At 54.6% G+C, this 16,496-nt stretch overlaps 2 protein-coding genes across 5 annotated transcripts in view; both read right to left on the bottom strand.

Annotated features, from left to right (window-relative positions):
* Positions 1-4,119: 4,119 nt before the first annotated feature.
* Positions 4,120-11,743, bottom strand: KLHDC7A (kelch domain containing 7A). 3 transcript variants are annotated; one of them, XM_072026825.1, is made up of 2 exons: positions 6,269-11,743; positions 4,120-6,208 (listed from the first exon to the last, which is right to left on the bottom strand). In XM_072026825.1, the coding sequence occupies exons 1-2, from the start codon at positions 7,142-7,144 to the stop codon at positions 4,790-4,792; spliced, it is 2,295 nt and encodes a 764-aa protein (XP_071882926.1). In that variant the 5' UTR covers positions 7,145-11,743; the 3' UTR covers positions 4,120-4,789. The 3 variants fall into 3 exon arrangements, with proteins under 3 accessions (XP_071882926.1, XP_071882925.1, XP_027298972.3); XM_072026824.1 differs by having other exon boundaries at positions 6,239-11,743; XM_027443171.3 differs by having other exon boundaries at positions 4,120-11,743.
* A 146-nt stretch (positions 11,744-11,889) lies between these two features.
* IGSF21 (immunoglobin superfamily member 21) overlaps positions 11,890-16,496 on the bottom strand; it is a 78,394-nt gene continuing 73,787 nt past the window's right edge. For both annotated transcript variants that reach the window (XM_072026826.1, XM_038166788.2), the window contains exons 4-10: positions 15,260-15,378; positions 14,599-14,714; positions 13,932-14,382; positions 12,743-12,828; positions 12,399-12,591; positions 12,272-12,310; positions 11,890-12,150 (exon numbers count right to left, since the gene is read on the bottom strand). In XM_072026826.1, coding sequence (XP_071882927.1) covers positions 12,077-12,150; positions 12,272-12,310; positions 12,399-12,591; positions 12,743-12,828; positions 13,932-14,382; positions 14,599-14,714; positions 15,260-15,378 — 1,078 coding nt within the window. In that variant the 3' untranslated portion in view covers positions 11,890-12,076. The remainder of the gene's footprint in view (positions 12,151-12,271; positions 12,311-12,398; positions 12,592-12,742; positions 12,829-13,931; positions 14,383-14,598; positions 14,715-15,259; positions 15,379-16,496) is intronic.

Genomic DNA, 16,496 nt, shown 5'->3' on the forward strand with positions numbered 1-16,496 from the left:
CTGGCAAACATTCCCTCCTCGCTGCAGCTTGTGAATAAAAAGCCATCAATGCTTTAAGCAAAGGCTTGTGCTGGGGAGGGAGAACTTCTGCTGGAGCCTATGCATATTTTATCGCAGCGCTTATTCACTTCGAGCCCTTCTCCCTTCAAACGCCGTGCAGATTTTAATTAAATATTCGTTCACCAGGCTGTTATTCCAGCTTGGCCAGCCTCCAAATGACCGTGTTTTTTCCCAAATGATGGCAAGGGGATGTGCTCCATTCGCCCAGCTCCGTCCCCTCCACGTCCTCGCTGAGGTTCGTCGTCCGCAAATGCCGCTAATTATGTTTGTCTGGCTGGCCGCCTGCTCCCCTGATAGCATCTTTCATTACCGCCAACCTCTCGGCACTCGCGAGGAGCTGGCTGGCATTCCCAGTGTGCTGGGAGCTCCGCTTCTGCTCGCGAGGCTCTGTTCCCATCTTGCAACTTTGGTGGGTAAATTCGGGGTGAGGTCCATGGCGAGAGGGTGGCTGCTCCCACTGAGCAGCTCCCAAATCCCTGAACTCTCCCCTGGTTTTTCTGCCTTTCTGCAGGAGCTGGATGCAGCCTGTGAGCCTTGTGGGGCATGCAAGGCTCACAGAGTGACCACTGAGTGTCCCTTGGGTGCCATGCAGCAGGATGGGTCCAGGTCGTGAACAGAAAAGGACTGGTGGGAGATGTGGTGGTAGGGAGTTGTCTTGGGCAGAGCAACCATGAAATGGTAGCGTTCTCAGTGTTTCCAGCATATGCAGAGAAAAAATCAGGAAGGCCAAAGCCTAGTACAAGCTCAACCTGGTCACTATTATGGTCAAGGATAACAAAAGATGTTTTAATAAATATATTAATGGCAAGAGGAGGGCCAAGGAGAATCCCCATCCTTTACTGGATGCAGGGGGGAACATGACTACTGAGGATAAGGAAAAGGCTGAGGTTCTTAACGCCTTCTTTGCATGTATCTTTACTAGCCAGACCACTTATCCTTGGGGTATTCAGCCCCCTGGTGGATGAGGGGAAGGCTGTTGAGTGCAGTTTCCCACAGCATTCTCCTGGAGAAGCTGGCAGCCCATGGCTGGGACAGGCACACTGCTGGGCCCAGAGAGTGGTGGTGAACGGAGTGAAATCCAGCTGGTCACCAGTGGAGTTCCCCAGGGATCGATATTAGGGTTCATGCTCTTAAATATCTCTATGGATGACTTGGATGAGGGAATTGAGTGCACCCCCAGTAAGTCTGCAGATGACACCAAGTTGGGGGGGATGTGTCGATGTGCCAGAGGGTAGGAAGGCCCTGCAGAGGGACCTGGGCAGGACGAGTCGATGGGCAGAGGCCATGGGATGAGGTTCAACATGGCCAACACGGCTGGGAGAGGACAGGACCCTCCCAGCTCTGTATGGCTCAAGGAGGCTCTCCCCATGGCAGCACAGATCTCCCAAAATGATGTAGGAAACACCCCAGAATGCAGAAGAAACCATGGGTGGGGGCTGAGAGGTGCCACCTCGCCACAGGCACCAGGATGCCTCTTTCCCTTCCTCTGCCCTCAAATCCCACTTGGCTCCTCTGAACAACCTCAGGTACCGACACATGCTTGCTCCTGCTTGTCGTGAACAAGATGCTTAATTTGGCAGCTTGCTATGCTTAATATTTCCTTCATGTATTACACCGGTTTTAAATGCAAAACATGTCTGGATAAGCTCACTTCTTCACTTTTTGCTTTTTTTCCCCTCTGATGTAGCTGACACGTTGAAGGTAGCTGTGTTTAACTAATAAAAAAGATTTTAAAATGCTAGTTTTGCACTTCTTTAATTGACTTCCAATTTCCATTTGAATGCAGCCCGACACATTGCAAAGGGAAAAAGAGCTCCTGGTAAATAAGAAATGCGTCATTCACTGTTTTCTACCATAATCAAAAATGTAAAAATTAAGAATCTGAATCAACGTACATTAAACTATGTAATTGCCTAAATAAATGCGACGGGTGGATAATGGAACTTCCTGATTAGAAGAAAATACCAAATTTATTGCAAGGGCTGTATTTGGTTGCAAAGCAGTGCATTTTAACAGTTGCACCGCCTTAGGAGGGAACAGCTCTTCTTTTGGGAGGTAAAGGGAGCTGGTCTGGGGGACACGAGGACAGCAATGGGTGCTGGTGCCTGTGAAAGGGTGAACCAAAAAAAAAAAAGAAAAAGGTGCTTTGCCAATCTGATTAGCAAAAATAAATAACATCTTGATGTTGCAAGCTGCAATGAAAGAAAAAGTCATCTGGGTTTGAGTATCGCCTTGCATTTGTCCTTTCTCCCTTTCTTCAGTGCTGCTTTCCCCTAACCTCAGCCAAAATTCATTTTGCCCTCAAGCACAGGATCGCTGCGTGCTTTGTGCCCAAAACCAGCTTTGCCCTTCCCTGCAGAACAAGCACTGCTCCAGTACGGGACGTCCTCGGTGCCTTCAATCTCCAAAATGCCTCCCCAGGCGAATTGTGTTAATATTGGAGAGTGCAGGAGTGGGGGGAGAGCCTGGCCCCCACGGTCAGAGTTATTAATCTCTCACAGGCGTGCTGGGGAATGAGAAAAAGCTGTTCTGTGTTTATTCACTGTGTGCACGCTCACCTGTGCAGGGCTGTGCAGCCTGGAAATAAGGAGTTAAATCATGGGTGAGACGTGTGAGAAGGGCAGGGTCCCAGCAAAGCTTTTTGGAGCTTTTAAAAGCCATCAGCTGGAAGAGCTCCTGCTGCCTCCATTCCACTGAACCTTCCCAGTACCAAGCCTGCTGCTGCTGGGATGCCCAAGGGGATGCAGTGGGGATGGTGGTGCAGAAAATGGGGATGCAAAGGGGATGCAAAGAGGATGCTCTGGTGACATGGCCAGTACCCGGGTTTTGCTGGGAAAGAAGGAGAAATGCATTACAGCATGCGTGTGCATGTGTTGGGCTTGCAGCTCTGAGTGTGGGTTATGGAGGTAACCAAATATCAAGGAGCTAAGTAATAATAATTAAGAGTTTTTTTCATTCCCCAAACTTACCAGCCCAAGTCTTCCTGCAGATTGGTGCTGGGATGCTGATTACTACAGCTCCAGCACATCATTGATGGGGCATATGAAGTGATCCCAAGGGTGATCACAGAGGTGAGGAAGTGCCATAGGCCCCAGGACCATGACAGATTTTAGGGGAGAGGTGCATCATCGGCCCTCCACTACCAGAAAATTGTGCTATATGGTGTGGGCTAACGAAAAAAGTGCAGAGGTAGGGTTAATTAGCATGGCTGTGCTTCCTCCCAAGGTCTCCTAACATGGGTGAGAATGTCCCCATCGATGCCACCGACCATTGTGGGAAGCCCTTTGAGGCCATTTGCCTGTGTGGAAAGACGAAATGCATTCTGTGGGGTTGTTGACTTTGAGCTGTGGATTAATGGCTTTTGGTACCAGGTCTGAAACTATTCCGGAATACATGGCCTTAAAACCCATGAATGACCGTGGCGAGTCCTGTGCCCTAATTACCACGATGGCAAAGGGAGGGAATGCAATGAGGCAGCAACAATCCTTGGGAGAAAAAAAACAAACAAATTAAGAATGCTTCCTCGTTCGCACCCAGAAAATGCACTCTGAAAGAACATTAACCTAAGCTGCAATCAGCAGCAGGGCATAAAAAGCAGCCCCCGCGGGCCAGCCCAGCACCATCCCTCATCTTTAAGTGCTTCACACGCATTACGGAGTTTGTGCTTGATCAAGGATGTGGGGATGGGAGCGGTTTGTCTGTCTGGAAGCAGCTTTTGTCCGTCTGGGCCTGAGAGCACGCAGCAGTGGTGCGGAGCGATGAACGTGACGGATGATGAGCCATTTCTCTAACGGCTCAAGCAGCTATGGGAATAAAATGCAATTACCCAAAGTGGGCTTTTGGCAGGACACTGGGGTGTAATTGGAGTGAGGTCGATAAAACCCCAGGAAAAGGGGATGAGAGGCCCAGATGCTGAACTGGCTGCTCGCAGCGAGGGCTCTGGTTTGCTTTTGGGTTCCTCCTTGGAGATGTTGCTTGTGTAGTAATTAGCAATGTAAAACATGCACCGGCCTCTTTGTTCCCATTAGGTTCTAAACAATGCACAACAGTAGCCTGTGGTTAATTTTACCAAATGTTTGCTTTAATTTTATTTAAGACCAGCTGTCTATAAATCTACAGTGTCTATTTAAATGGTGTGCATGTAAATATCTATCTATATATTATTCCAGGCTGAGGATAAGGTAATAGGTAACAAGGCAAGGGTAGGAAATACCTTCTGGGGATGCTTTGGTCCCCAGCCTCCTGCCCTGGGGTGAGGATCAATGACAGCTTGATGCCAATGGGGACCAAACCTCTCTGTTGTATTTCTACACCCTAAACCCCCACTGTGCATTCGGTGTCCGGGTCAATGTTAAACACCTGGTGCCTGCAAAGCAGCTACTTACGGGGCAGTACACAGCCTGCAGTGAGCCCGGGTTTGTTTGTATTAGAGGAAGCACACCTGTGTTTAAATACCTGCAAACAAACGAGTCCACCCAGCTCCGGCTTTGCTCTTCCTTGTGTCCTCAAGGCTGGGTTTGCTCGTGTCTAAGTGCAATCTGTCTTCTCCCTTCCCACTTACAGGGATTGGCAGGATGCTGTCATGGTGGCTGAGGGTGACGTTGCCCTGATAGCGTTGGTCCAACAGCACCAACAGCACTCGGGAGGTAAATGCTTGCTGGTGGCTTCTGCTACCTGGCTTTCACCATCCCATCAGGTCCAAGCTGCACGAGACCTCAGCATGGATGCTTCAAACCTGCACCTGCTCCATCCCTCCCTGTGGCAGCACCAGGACAGCAGGGAGGAGGCTGCCACGGGGCGAGGGGAAGGGCTGCAGCTCCTTGGTCCCGAAGCGTGGTGAGATGTGGTCGGCCAAGAACCGGAGATGGAAACGCCGGCCGATGCAGTGGACCAAGCCGCCGACCACAGCGCACTGGAAGCAGGACGGGTAGGGCATGGGGTAGGTGGCACACTCGTACCACAGCTTGGCCTTGGCACCGCAGCGGTAGACGCCGATGCCCATGCTGCGGTTGAGGTCGAAGCGGTAGATGAAGCCCTTGGTGCTCACCATCTCCGCTGTCCTGTCCTTGCTGCCGCCGGCCGGGCTGACGATCCAGCTGTCCCTGCAGGCAGCATAGCGCAGCAGCACGTAGCGCAAGGTGCCCCCCGTCACGTAGATCTCCCCGTCGCACACCGTGGCCGTGTGGGCCACGGCGAAGGTGTCATGGGGCAGGGGGGCGGTGAAGGTCCAGCGGTCCTGGCGGGGGTCGTATCGCTCCACTGTGTAGAGGCACTCCCCACCGATGGCATAGAGACAGCCGTCCAGGGCCACCAGCTTGCAGTGCGGCCGCGCTTGGTTCAAGGAGCAGATCTCCCTCCAGATGTTGGTCAAGGGGTCGTAGCAGAAGACACGTTTGGAAGGTCTCTGTGCACGGCCCGAGCCCTCACAGCCAGCCACCACGAAGAGGTAGTTGAACATGCTACACATGGCACACCCCTGGGAGACCGCCTCCGGTGGCATGTGGCAGAGGTGGTACCAGCGGTCCCCTTCGTCATCGTAGTAGCAGAGCCGGCTGGCGTGGAGGTCAGGGTCCTGCGTGCTGATGTCTGCCACGGTGACACACATCTTCCCCTTCATCCTCCGCTGGAGGATGAGCTCCCGTTCCCTGGCGTTGAGGCGGCCGTAGATGGAGGGCGTCCTCAGCACCTGCAGGTAGTTGTCGCTCATGACCTTGTAGGCGGCCTCCTGGAGGTGGCTGAGCTTCGCCGCCTTAGCCATGCAGAGGACGTCGTAGCAGTTCCCCAGATCCAGGAGGGTGTCCGGGGCAGGGGGTGACATTTGGAAGAAGTTGGCTCCAGCCACCAGCTCCAGCCGGGGGCTTGCTGGTGGTGTGTTGGCTGGCAGTGGTGCACCAAAGCCCTCCATGGGAAGCTGGAGCTGGGGGTTCTCAGCAATCTGGATGACGCTGTTCTTGCGGCTGAAGCTGCGAGTGGGAGCTGGGGGCTTGGTGGCAACCTCCAAGCTCCCCACAGGTGATGGGACTATGGGAGAAGTGATGGGGTCCTGCATTGCCACGGTTGGTTGCTGGCTCTTGGTCTCAGGTTCTGGGATGACAGGGCTCTGCAGCTCCTCACTGATGTGCTCCAAGCTCTGCAGCTCCTCAGTGACCTTCTCCAAGCTCTGCAGCTCCTCGTTGACCTTCCCCAAGCTTTGCAGCTCCTCGTTGACCTTCTCCAAGCTTTGCTGCTCCTTGTTGGCCTGCTCCAAGTTCTGCAGCTCTTCATTGACATACTCTGAGTTGCAGCTCAGGGTTTCTTCCAGAGGGGCATAGGGAAGAGACCTTTTCTTTGACACCGTTTGGGAGATGGACTGGATGTAGTAGTCATACACTTTCCCTTTGAGGCCAGGGGCCAGCTGTCTGGCCCCATCCTTCGCATTCCTCTTGGTGATGTAGTTCTCTTCCACCTGGATCTTCGCAAGTGAGGAGAAAGAGTAGGAGGTGTCCGACCTCTTGTTGCTCGCTGTTATCATTAGCCCCAGGTCTGAGGTGACACTGTGGGTCTGGATCACCCCCCTGCCCCCTTCCTGGCTCATGCCCCCGATGGCCAAATCCTGCTCGGTGCTTTGGGCACCTCCACCATCCCCCATCTGGGTGGAAAGCCCGGTGCATGGGCTGATCACGCCGTGTCCATGCCCGCTGCCCTCCTCCCCACTCAGCATTTCGGCCAGGTCCCCACTGCCTCCCGGCTCCCCTCTGTCCTCCTCCTTGCCCACTGGCAGACATCGATCTCTTCGGGCCAGCACTTGCCGCGGCTCCAAGGCACTCACTCGGGCATTGCCACCACCTTGCCAAGCCCCACCACCGAAAACCTGCCTGCGCCGCAGACTTGCCACCACCTCCCCATCTTGGGCAGTGTTTTCCCTTCTCTCCGTCTCTCCGCAAGCGTCGGCTGCCAAGGTGCTGCCTCCGGGGCCGCTGGGGGCCGAGCGGGATTTGTAAAACCTGTACGCCAAAGTCAGCAGGAGCAGTGCGGCGGCGGAGAGGACCAGCTTGCCGACCAGCTGCATGTCGGACTGCCAGGGCACGGTTACCCGCTGGCTCATTTTTCCATACCAGGGCAGGCGCTGGGGAATGCAGAGAATCCGATTAATGATTGCCGAGCCCCCAGCAGAGCAGGAACAGGCTCAGCCGGGAGTTTGGGGCAAGGTGACTTTGAGCGGGCTGGCTGGCAGGAGCTGGCATGTAAGCTTTATATGTTTGAGTAAGGTGGGCTGGGCTGGGCTCGAGCGCAGCCAGCAGGGAGCTGGTGACACAGAGCTGGCTTTATTAGCCTGGCAAACAGAGAGGCTCAGAGAGAAGCTTGCGGAAGCACAAAGGCGACGAGAGGGAAGGTAACTCCTCTGAGCAGCCCGGGGACACCACCCTGCTCTGTTGGTTTTTGCTATTTGATACTTGCCAGGAATTGGAAGGGGAAAACCCTTTGCTTGGTCCAGGTTCTTCCCTGCTTACCCCCCTGGATGGGTGAAACCAGGAGGAACCTGAGCACAGGGAAGGGAGGGAGAAAGCAGCCCGGTGCCAGGCAGACCTTTGGTCTGACACCGAGCAGCTGCTTTGCGCCACTGAGTGACTAATTTGGCAGGCTTTGCGTGCAGCATGCTCGCTAACGAAGGGTGATGGGAAGTGTCCCTAAAGGCACCGAGCTCTGTGCGTGGTGAGCCTGGAAGCAGCGGGTGAACGCGGAGCCATCGGGAGAGGAGCTGTGGGCTTGGGGAAGGGGAAACTCCTGCAAATGAAGCTGCAGTGGAGGCAGGAGTGAAACTGCAGGCTGGGGGGTGGGGGTGGGGAAGGAGGATGAACCCCGGAAAACAAACAAAATCATTGGAACGAGGGAAAAAAATCGGGAGGGGAAGGAATTGGAGAGGTGGGAGCCATCACTTTGAAGTGATGATGAACATCACCGTGTTGGGGCTCCTCGCGATGCACATGGGGATGGCAGTGGTGGTGGTGGAAACTGAGGTACGGAGGATGCCAGCCAATGTCAGGTCTGCTTCCTTCTCCCCCTGACAAGAAATCAGGAATGTGACCAGTTTCCATCTGAATTCTGAAGATTTTGGGGAATTACGCTTGCTTGACGTCCCCAGGTGCCCACGCCTGTACCATGGCGGGGGTGGAGGGAAGGGGAGAAAAGGAGGGGGCTTGGGGCCGTCCTGGGAATGGCATCCTACAGCAGCCTCTGCTGAGCAGGCTGAATTCAAAGGGAAAAAATTAATTTCCTTTCCCCCAGGGGAGCGGTTCTGCATGCTGAGAGATGTGCAAAGGAACAAGGCCCTGCGAGGGCTGCGCAGCCCAGAGGCTGAGCTGGGGAATGAGAGGGAGAGGAGACCACGAGCTCTTCTGAATGCAAAACAAACAAACAAAAAACAACCTCCCCCCCAAAAAAAAACACAAAACAAAACAAACAAACAAAAAAAACAACAGCCAACCAAACAAAACCCACCAAACAGCCAAAATGTGGCTGCTGCTGTTCTTCTGCTTGTACGCAGGGCTTCACTCCCTGCTGGCTTGGTCCTGACCCGATGGGATTTGCTGGAGAAACAAGCCCTGGTGATGCTAAAACAACTTCCCATGTGAGGTGTGGGCACAGGGTATAATAGTGTCAGTCTCTTACGTGAGAAAGAGGGAAGCAGGCTCTGCTGGGATCTCATGCTTGCTGGCACCTGGGTTTCGTTGCTCATAAGCTGGCAGCGGTTTGCAGCACTGCTCGCCTTTGTGTGGGGTTTGATTTGGGGGCTGTTGTGTCTTTGTGTGCAGCCAGTGGAGGACCCCATGACAAACAGCACAATATTTGTAGGAAGAGGGTGGAAGCAAACCAGAGAGGTGCTGCTGGACCAGATCCCAGGAAGGGGTGCTGGGTGCTGGCTTGGCAGGTGGGGGCTCCTGTGTGCATCCCAGACATTGGCACCCCCTTTTGGGGTGGGGGTGCATTTGGGAAGGTATCACCTTGTGCTGGGAAAGGCAGCAAAGACAAGGTCAGGGGAACGAGGATATTTGGATAAAGAGCCACACCTTGGTGCAGAGCGGGTGCTAGCATTGATGCATCCCACCTGCACCTCAAGCTCTAGCCCAGGGCCAAAGCACGACCTGCCAAAAAACACCCAACGGCCCCACTCCATCTTGTGCCAAATTGCTTCAGGGACCCAAAACCTAAAGCTGCTGGGGTCAGGGTGGCGTGTGGCGTGAGGCTGGGCAGACATCTGGGGGCTCGGCTAATTGGCAGCATGCACTGTGCAGGGTCTGGCCACCTGTATGCTCCGTGTCCCTGGGGGCTTTTCATCTTTTGCTGCCGTGGTTTTTAATCAGCACCGAGCTCTGCATAGAGGGCTTCTTGTGCGGGGCTGTATGAATTATGCATGCGTTTGTCAGCAGCCCTGTGAACCCAGGCAAGTAACGGGGCCTGGTAATGATGGGATGGAGGCAGGGGAAGCACCAAGCAAAGCCCGCTGCCGCTCCCTCCAGTATTTCCAGTCCCTGGCGAGTCTGTGTATCCCTGCCCTTGTGTCCCCATCCAATATCCCCAAAGGTTGGGGGCTTCCCAGGGTTGGATGCACACCCTTGAGATGTAGGGCTGCACTGCCAAAAGCCCAGCCTTGGGCATGGAGGGGTGTTGGGAAGGCTGTGGATTTTTTTTCTGACCGCCAGAGGGTTTTTATGGGGCTTGGAAAGGCCGAGCACTGTGCAGGGATTGCACTGGAGCAGGGGACACGGTCACTGTGAGCGGCGGTGATGTCTTGGCACTTGTGATTCTAATTGAATGTAATTGCTGCCTCCAAATTTTGCTAAAACCTTTTCAAAGTCCCCTGAAATTAGGGAACATCGATAACGCCGTTCCTTGGGGTTTTCAGCTCGCGTCATCCCTAAGAAGTGCGATTAATTTTTTACAGGCTAATCATATCTCTTAGGCAGATTGTCAGCGGAGGATCTGTCATCTCTCATCAATAATGAACCAAGCAGAGCAGCTCCATATCCCTGCAGCCTCCTGCATTATTCACTGCCAGGTCCTCACAGAACTGGGGGTGTGGTGGGGGGCGAGGGGGGTGGGACAGGACAGGGATTTAATTGATTGTCTCCGTAATTCCCCAAAGGAAGGCAGCAGGTGAAGGATCGTGGGGGCAGGAGGTGACAGCAGGGTCCAGGCTGTGTGTCCACGTGGCACGGGGGGGTTCTCTGGCGGGGTGACACCACTCCGTGTCCATCACCTTTGCTCATCTGTCGTTGAGTCTGGACCAAGAGAGAGCTGCTCCTGTGCTCGGTGGGGTATCGGGAAAGCAGGCGGCACCTCTGCCCCAAATGAGAGGCTCATGTGCATCCCCGGTCATCGCTTGGGCTGTCCTGGTGATGAGAGGGTCCAAACCTCCATCCTTTTCTGCATGGTGCTAGATATTCTGCCACAGTTGTGCCAGCATCACCAGGGGAAGAGCAGAGTCCCAGATGGAGGGGTGGATTTGGGATGCGGGATGCCGAGCCCCCCAGTTCATCCTTTCCCAGAGGTCACATTACTCCCGAGATGGTGCTGTGGAGGGCGTGATGCCTCCCTAATGCTCATCGTGTCCATGGTTCCAAGCTAAAATGCCACATTTGCATTTAAACAGAGGTTTGGGTGTCTGTAAATCCCCGTTTTCATGGAGAGCAGGCATAATGGGTGTTTAATCACTTTTGGATGCGGGCCCTGGAGCACAAATGGGGTTGGTGCATCTCCGGCCTGGTGAGGAACATCCGCTCCGCTGGGGCTCTGCTGCCTGGTCCACCGTGCGGGACTGAAAGCAAATAATAATGTAGATTTCCCAAAAATATAAAGGCTCCCATCTCACCTAGGAAGAGGACATGTTTGGAGCAGCAGAAGCCTTTGGGGCTGTGTCCTGTGTCACAGTGGGACAGCCGTTTTGGAGAGCTGGGGATCAAGGCAGCCAGCACCCCTCCTCACCCGAAAGGATTCGGATGCTCGGATCCCCTTGCTTCAGGATGGAAGTGGAGTCACTAATCCTTCTAAATCCCAGCCAGCCGGGGGCTCTGGAGCGAGCCTGTCCCTGTGTTGCTTCCAGCCCAAATTACAATGCCGGGTGATTTTGCGCATCGGAAGAAACTCCTGAGCCGCTGTGTGTTTATTCAGCTCCTTGGAGGTTTGGAAATCGCTGGCAACAGTGAGTGGTAGGAAGTGAATCTGCTTAATAATAATTAATCATAATAGTAATAATAGTAATAATGCTTAGCACTAGTACAGGGCTTTGGAAAGCTGAAGCACCGCATGGCTGCTGGCTAATCCTCTAGGATTAATGGTTCCCAGAGGAAAACGCAGGGCAGCGAACGCCTGCGTGGTGCTGGTTTGGTGTTGGGAGGGTGGTGCGGAGCACGGGGCTGGCTTTTTGGGACTCACCCTGAAGCTGAGACCTGGAGCAGCTCAGTGTGTCAGTAATGCAGTAGGCTCAGGACCCTCCTTTCTGCCAGCCAGGCTGTGCACTGGGGATGGTATAAATGCAGGAGAGAGATGTTCCCTGCTGCTTTTCCAAGGGAAATTGGGCCCTTGCATTTGTTGCACCAGAAAGCTTTGTGTGTTCCCCCCACCGATCAGACCTTGCACAGTCCCTGGGTACCCCAAGGTGGTCCTGGGTACCCCAACGCAAGGTCCTGGGAGCCCCAAGGAAAGGTCCTGGGAGCCCCAAGGTGGTCCTGGGCACCCCAAGGTGAGGTCCTGGGTGCCCCAAGGTAAGGTTCTGGGTACCCCAGGCAGTCCCTGGACACTCACCAAGTTCCCAGCCTCTACCCTACAGGAGGCAAAACATTCAGTGCAGCCTTCTACCAGGGCAGATTTTCTTTTTTTTTCCTTTTAATTAAATTGTCTGAGAAAGCCAAGACACAGACAGAAAGAGACCGAGACTGTAAATAACATAGGAGAGAGAGAGAGATAACCGATTGACAGAGGTGTAAATGCCGGGTGGAGCCGTACAGAGGAAGAGGAGGAGGAAGAGGCGAGTGAAGCTTCACGTTAGCTCCAGGATCACTGTTAGGGTGAGCGCCAAAACTAGTCTGAAGCTGCGGTGGCCGGTAACTGAACCTAGGCATGGGGAGAAAAGGGAAGGAGAGTTTACAGAGCCACAAATTGATATTCGGCTTCAAAGTGGGACGGGGCCAGCACCTCTTGGTTTTGGGTTCCCCCTCCTCTGGCCACCACTCACCGTTGGAGTCCTCTGTTCCGCGGGGGATATTTGGGTTTTCTAATGGAGAGAAGCAGCAGAGAGGTGGGTTAGGAGGGACTGGGAGGGTGTGGGCATGCAGGGAGGCGGTGATGCAGTGGTGCCATACCGAAGACGATGAGGCGGGTGTGGGTGTCGGTGGAGCCCAGGGGGTTCTGCGCGGTGCAGCGGTACATGGAGCCGTTGAGCTCGGCCGGTACCCGCTCCAGCACCAGCTCCTTCCCAGCGTGTTCGGCGCTGCCGTCCAGGAGTCGGCTCCCCACACGGGTCCACGTGAAGAGGGGCTCAGGGAAGACTTCGTTCTGCACGCAGGGGACACCAGGGTGGGGACCGTGACCCTTGAGCCAAGGCCACCCTTGTCCCAGCTTGGTGACCACTGCACACCCTCGAAGCTCTGGTGTGGATGCAGGGACCCCGTGACCCCATGGGGATGGGGGACGTGGGGACACTGACCTGGAAGCCCTGCACCAAGATGCGAACGGTGTCTCCAACGCGGGCTCTCGTTGGGGTCATGGTGATCTTCGGGCCCTTGGGAGCGACTGCAACAAAAAAGGGACAGGGAGAAAAGGGGCGTCAGCCCTCGGCTGGGGTTAACGAGGGTTTGCTGAATGGCAGGGGGTGTGAGGAGGCTGAAGGCTGGATGCTGGATGGACAGACTGCAGGCTGGCCAAATGACCGGGCCAGCAGGCTTGCTAGATGGCTGCATTGATGGCCAAGGACGTAGTTCCCAGACAAAACAGGGGTGGGCTGGTTTAATGCAAGGGGCATGGAGGTGGGCACCTCAGGGAAGTGTCCCCAGGATGAGGCAGTTTTGGGGATACAGGCACAAAGCTCCAAAGGCATGAAATGCCAAGCACAGCCCTACAAAGAGGGGAACCCCCTCCTCTCCCCATGCCAGCCTTGGGGCTGGGGAAGGGGCTCATGGCTGTACCTGTGCCTAAAGCCAGGGCTCACCTTGATGACTTTGGTGTTGGGCAGAGACCAGTCCGCCAGTCCCCACCCTCTGTATTGCACAGCATCACCTCCGTATTGCCTTTTTTTTGGGTGGCCAGCTCATTTCGGGATATAGACACATATATATATTTACCATACTATTTATGTATGATGAAGGGGTTAATGGGAGACCTGCTGTGTCAGTCCCAAAACCTCTGCGTTGATCGAGGTGATGGGACACACAGGCTGGAGGCATCTTAAGGGGTGAGGAACTGATCCTGACCAGTGTGGGGTGAGCTTTGCCATTCAGGTATTGGAGCTGCAGGGGCTGAAGCCAGTCCTGGACTTGTGTGCAGGGCAGGATGATGCCCAGTGCAGGAGTTTTAATCTATTTCTGAATGGTTACATGCAGTCTGGGGTCCTTAATGAAGGTGAGGAGGTGGTGGGAGGGCTCCCAGTTAGCAAGCAAGAAATGTAAAAAAAGCAAAAAGTCAAAAAAAAAAAAAAAATAAAATGCAAGAAATGCAAAACTGACTAAGTGGAGGAAAGCAATAAATGCAAAAAGCAAAAATGCCCAGTGCAAAAAAAAAGGCTGTAAATGAAAAAAATAAAATAAAAAGAGAAAAAAAAGCAGAATTGCAATAAATCTCCCTGCTTGCCCCCCCAAAAAAAGCCAAGAGACCCCTCCAAACACAGCCACTGCCCTTACCGAGCGTCACCTCAGACTGCATGGGCATGGAGAGCGCTGGGTGCTTCACCTCGCAGCTGAAGAGCGCCTCGTTGTCGATTTGGGGGTTGAGGGTCCAGGTGAGGGTGGCCCGCGCCTCCACCGTGCCGTCGCTCACGGGCGCGTGAGTGTGGCGGAAATAATAGATGGGCTCTGCCACGTGCACCCAGCGCGGGAACTCCCGGCTCACCACGGTTTCGGGGATGGCTTCAGTGGCGGGACCCCGCTCGGCCGCCAGCCCCCGGGGGGGCTCGGCGGTGTTGGGGGGCCGCCCACCCCCTGCATCCCCATCGGCCGCTGCCAGAGATTTGGGCACCTTGGTGTCATCCAGGTCACGATGCAGGAGGTTGCGTGGTGCCCAGCTCCCCGCTGCGGCCGGCGGCTCTGGCAGCGGGGTGGCCTCGATGGGCTCCCCATCGCGCTTGAAGTACACCTGAGGAGGGGACAGAAGGGACGGTGAGCGCACGGGGACAACGCCAGCCCCTTGTCCCTTGGGCAGCAGCGCATGGGGTTGGAACCCAGGGCTCTGCAGAAGGATGCAACGGGGCTAACAGGCAGGTAGGTGCCCTGCTTTGCCTCCAGATTTATTACATCTGTTATATATATATATGTAAAAGATAAATATTTAAAATAAAGATGATGGGCTCACCAGCGGGGCGGGCTTGCCGCCAGACACCACACACACCAAGGTGAAGTTCTGCGCCTGGTAGCGGCTGAAGGGCGCTGGCGTGTCGGCGGCGATCACCGAGATGGACGTCGGTGGAGCTGCGTCAGGGATGCAGAGCTGGGGCGTGAGCACAGGGCCCCCCCCAGCCCCAACATCACCCCCCAGCCCCCTGAAAATCCCTGGGGTTGTAAACTGGGAAGCTGTCAGCTGGAGGTCGCCCCTTGCTCCATCACTAAAATGCCTCGGTGATGGTTTCAGGAGCGGTCATAGACCTTGCAATGGTTCCCCTCCATCCTCACCTGGCAGCTGGGTGCTCACTCGCCCACCACTTATCATCATCATAATCACTTATCATCACCACCACCACATCGTCATCACCACCACACCGTCATCGCCATCACAGCATCATCATGGAATGGGCTGCCCAGGGAGGTGGTGGAGTCACCGTTTCTGGGGGTGTTCAAGGAAAGGTTGGATGTGGTGTTTAGGGACGTGATTTACTGGGTGATACGGTGGTAGGGGGATGGTTGGACCAGATGATCTTGGAGGTCGCTTCCAACCTTAATGATTCTGTGTTTCTATGATCCTCGCCATCATCATCACATCCCCACCACCCTCGCAGCAGCAGCAGAGCTGCACTCACCCATCACGTTGAGGAATATGTTACCAGATGCCAGGACCACTTTCTCCCGCGTGGCTCGGTCATAAATCCCCACGTGACACTCGTAGGGGCCGTTGTCCGAAATGCGAACCTCGGGCAGGCTGGGGAGGAGAGAGGGGACTCACTGCCAGCCTCCACCCTGGCTGACCCCATCCACGGCAGGAGGGAGCATCCCGCTAACGGTGTTGCTTTTCAGCAGCAATGAGCCGCGGATCAATAAACTATTAATAACTGCAAAGGCTTCAGGAGTGAGCTGTGTAATGCGGTTTAGCAGCTGGAGTTTACCGGCACTGACAGCTCCTCAGGAGGGTAAGTAATGGCATTCGTGAAAGGAGAAGCACACAGGAGGTAAAGGCACCGCTGAGAGCAAAAACCTGCGAACTGCGGACATTAAACGCCCGTGAAACGCCGACGTTAAAGGCTCGGATCCTACGGACCCCCCTTCCAGCTGTAGAAAAGAGCGGCGAATAAAAAGTATCAAAAGCACAAACTCTGAGCAAACGTGTTCCTGTGCAGGGCATGCTTTGATCTATAAGGTATCTAGATTTTTATACGTATTTTAAAAAAAAACACAGGAGAGGAAGAGATGTGGGAATGGAGTTGAGGTGGAAATGCTCCAGCCGGCTGCAAAGGAGCTGCCCAGCCACGGAAATTAGGATGTAGCCACCAAGCATCCTCCCAGAGCCATAGCCATGCCAAAACATCATCTGGCTGCCCCCAGCTTTCCAAAAAAAAAAAAAAAAAAGGAAAAAAAAAAATTTCATATCCCTAAAAAAGGATTTCCCGCAGCACTCAGGTGTGCACCTTGCGGGGCTTCCCCAGCTAAGGGGGAAACACAGCGGCAAGCAAAATTCGGTGGCTCCTTGCCGAAAGCCCCTGGCTGGCTTCCCACACCTCCTCGCCGTGCGAAAGCCCTGCTAGCACAAACAAGCCCCGCCGACGCGAGCAGTCGCTTGGCAGCGCCTTTTAATGGACGCGTCGCTCTCAACTAAGCCTCCGCCATCTGTTGCAGCCTCTAATTACCCACGCAGGCGCGCTTTGTTAGCGGGGAAGAGGAAAGGGAGAAGTGGTCGGGGTGATTTTGGGCTCTGCTGAGACGGAGAGGCTGCAGCTGGGCTGCCCCATCACAGCGTCTGCTTCTCGCTGCAGTGGATGAGCCCTTCAAGGTTGCAAGGGGATTTGGGTGCAAAACGGTCCTGATTGGGTCATGCTGAGGTTT

Source organism: Anas platyrhynchos, chromosome 22 (genome assembly GCF_047663525.1).
Source record: "Anas platyrhynchos isolate ZD024472 breed Pekin duck chromosome 22, IASCAAS_PekinDuck_T2T, whole genome shotgun sequence".
In the NCBI taxonomy this organism is placed as follows: Eukaryota; Metazoa; Chordata; class Aves; order Anseriformes; family Anatidae; genus Anas; species Anas platyrhynchos.

Coding starts and splice junctions, on each gene's coding strand:
- KLHDC7A (XM_027443171.3), bottom strand. CDS start 7,144: ATGAGCCAGCGGGTAACCGTGCCCTGGCAGTCCGACATGCAGCTGGTC.